We start from the raw sequence: 1,233 nt of genomic DNA on the forward strand, positions 1-1,233 counted from the left end.
TCTGCTGCTCTTCTGCCCCCATTCTTCCCGCTGTGCACTCCATGCAGCCCTGAGCAGACGAAGAACGCTGTGCAGCGGCGTGTTTTTGGGACAGGCGGGCTTATCAAGGAATGCCATGTAAGCCGTGGGCTGCTGTCGTGCTTTGTCCAATGCAATATGCAAAAACTGGCATCAATGCATGCATGTGCTTTTGACGATTCCTGTTGGGCTGCTGCTGTCAGGAGGGTGTGCTGAGGGACTTGATTGAGGCAGAGCACAGCCAGCGGTGGGACCCGGAGAAGCAGCAGCTGCGGCTCCCAAAGACGTCGGCAGGCGAGGTGGGCTACGCCGATGCGGTGTGCAAGGCCATGGGCGAGCACTTCCCTGACCTGCGCGGCAAGCTGACAGCGACTGACATTGGCAATGCAAAAACCCGCTTCTGGAGAGGTGCGCTGCGCTGCCGCTGAGGCTGCCCCTGGAGCTGTCTTGGGACCACAACAAATGGAGTATCCTTGAGCTTACTGGTGTGTTCAACTAAATTTAGTTGCTTGATGAGTAGATTACTGCACATGGCTACATCCTCATTGCGCTAACTGCCCTACTGCCCTCTAGCAGACACTTCCGGCAAGTGCCCACATGAGGTGCACTCTGCCAAGGCAGCAGCAGCAGCGGCTGAGCAACAGCAAGCAGAACAACAAGCAGCAGCAGAGGCCCTCAGCGGCATTCCTGCAGCTACAGCCACATGGGACGAAGTGGAGCCGTTTCTGGAGTTCGTGCAGCAGGATATGGACGCCAACCGAATTGGCACCTGGCGTGCTGACAACATGCGCCGGGCCAAAGCGGTGGAACACCTGTGCCGCCTTTGGGAAAGCAGCCTGGCCTTCACAAAAGAGCAGAGGAGAAGGATTAGGGACTTCTGCATTGAGTTTAAAGTCAAGCTGTCAACCTGATTGTATGTGTGTGTAAGCTGCGATACAGCAAGGCATCTAGTTCAGGTGGTGTGGGGCGGCTCGCACACATGCTGATGTTCCCTGCCAGTGACAGCTGAGTCAGCCACTGCTTTACATTACTGCAACAAAGATCAGCAGCTGGGTTTGTGCTTGTTGAGATGCTTGCGAGCATCGATATGAATTTGTTGTAAGCGGCTTAGCTCAATCTCTAGCATTGCCGCCTCGCCAGCGGCAAGTAGCTGATGCCATGCCCCTGCGCCATTGCCCGCCAAGCCTGGCAGAACTGTGCTGCTGCTGCCGGGCA

General features: G+C 56.3%; 1 protein-coding gene across 1 annotated transcript; it reads left to right on the top strand.

Annotated features, from left to right (window-relative positions):
- Nucleotides 1-347: 347 nt before the first annotated feature.
- On the top strand, nucleotides 348-929 carry CHLNCDRAFT_142654 (expressed protein; the record flags this gene model as incomplete). Its single annotated transcript, XM_005842543.1, has 2 exons — nucleotides 348-426; nucleotides 595-929. The coding sequence occupies 2 exons, from the start codon at nucleotides 348-350 to the stop codon at nucleotides 927-929; spliced, it is 414 nt and encodes a 137-aa protein (XP_005842600.1).
- Between the last annotated feature and the right edge of the window lie 304 nt (nucleotides 930-1,233).

The sequence above is a fragment of the Chlorella variabilis genome (assembly GCF_000147415.1).
Source record: "Chlorella variabilis unplaced genomic scaffold CHLNCscaffold_478, whole genome shotgun sequence".
Taxonomy (NCBI): Eukaryota; Viridiplantae; Chlorophyta; class Trebouxiophyceae; order Chlorellales; family Chlorellaceae; genus Chlorella; species Chlorella variabilis.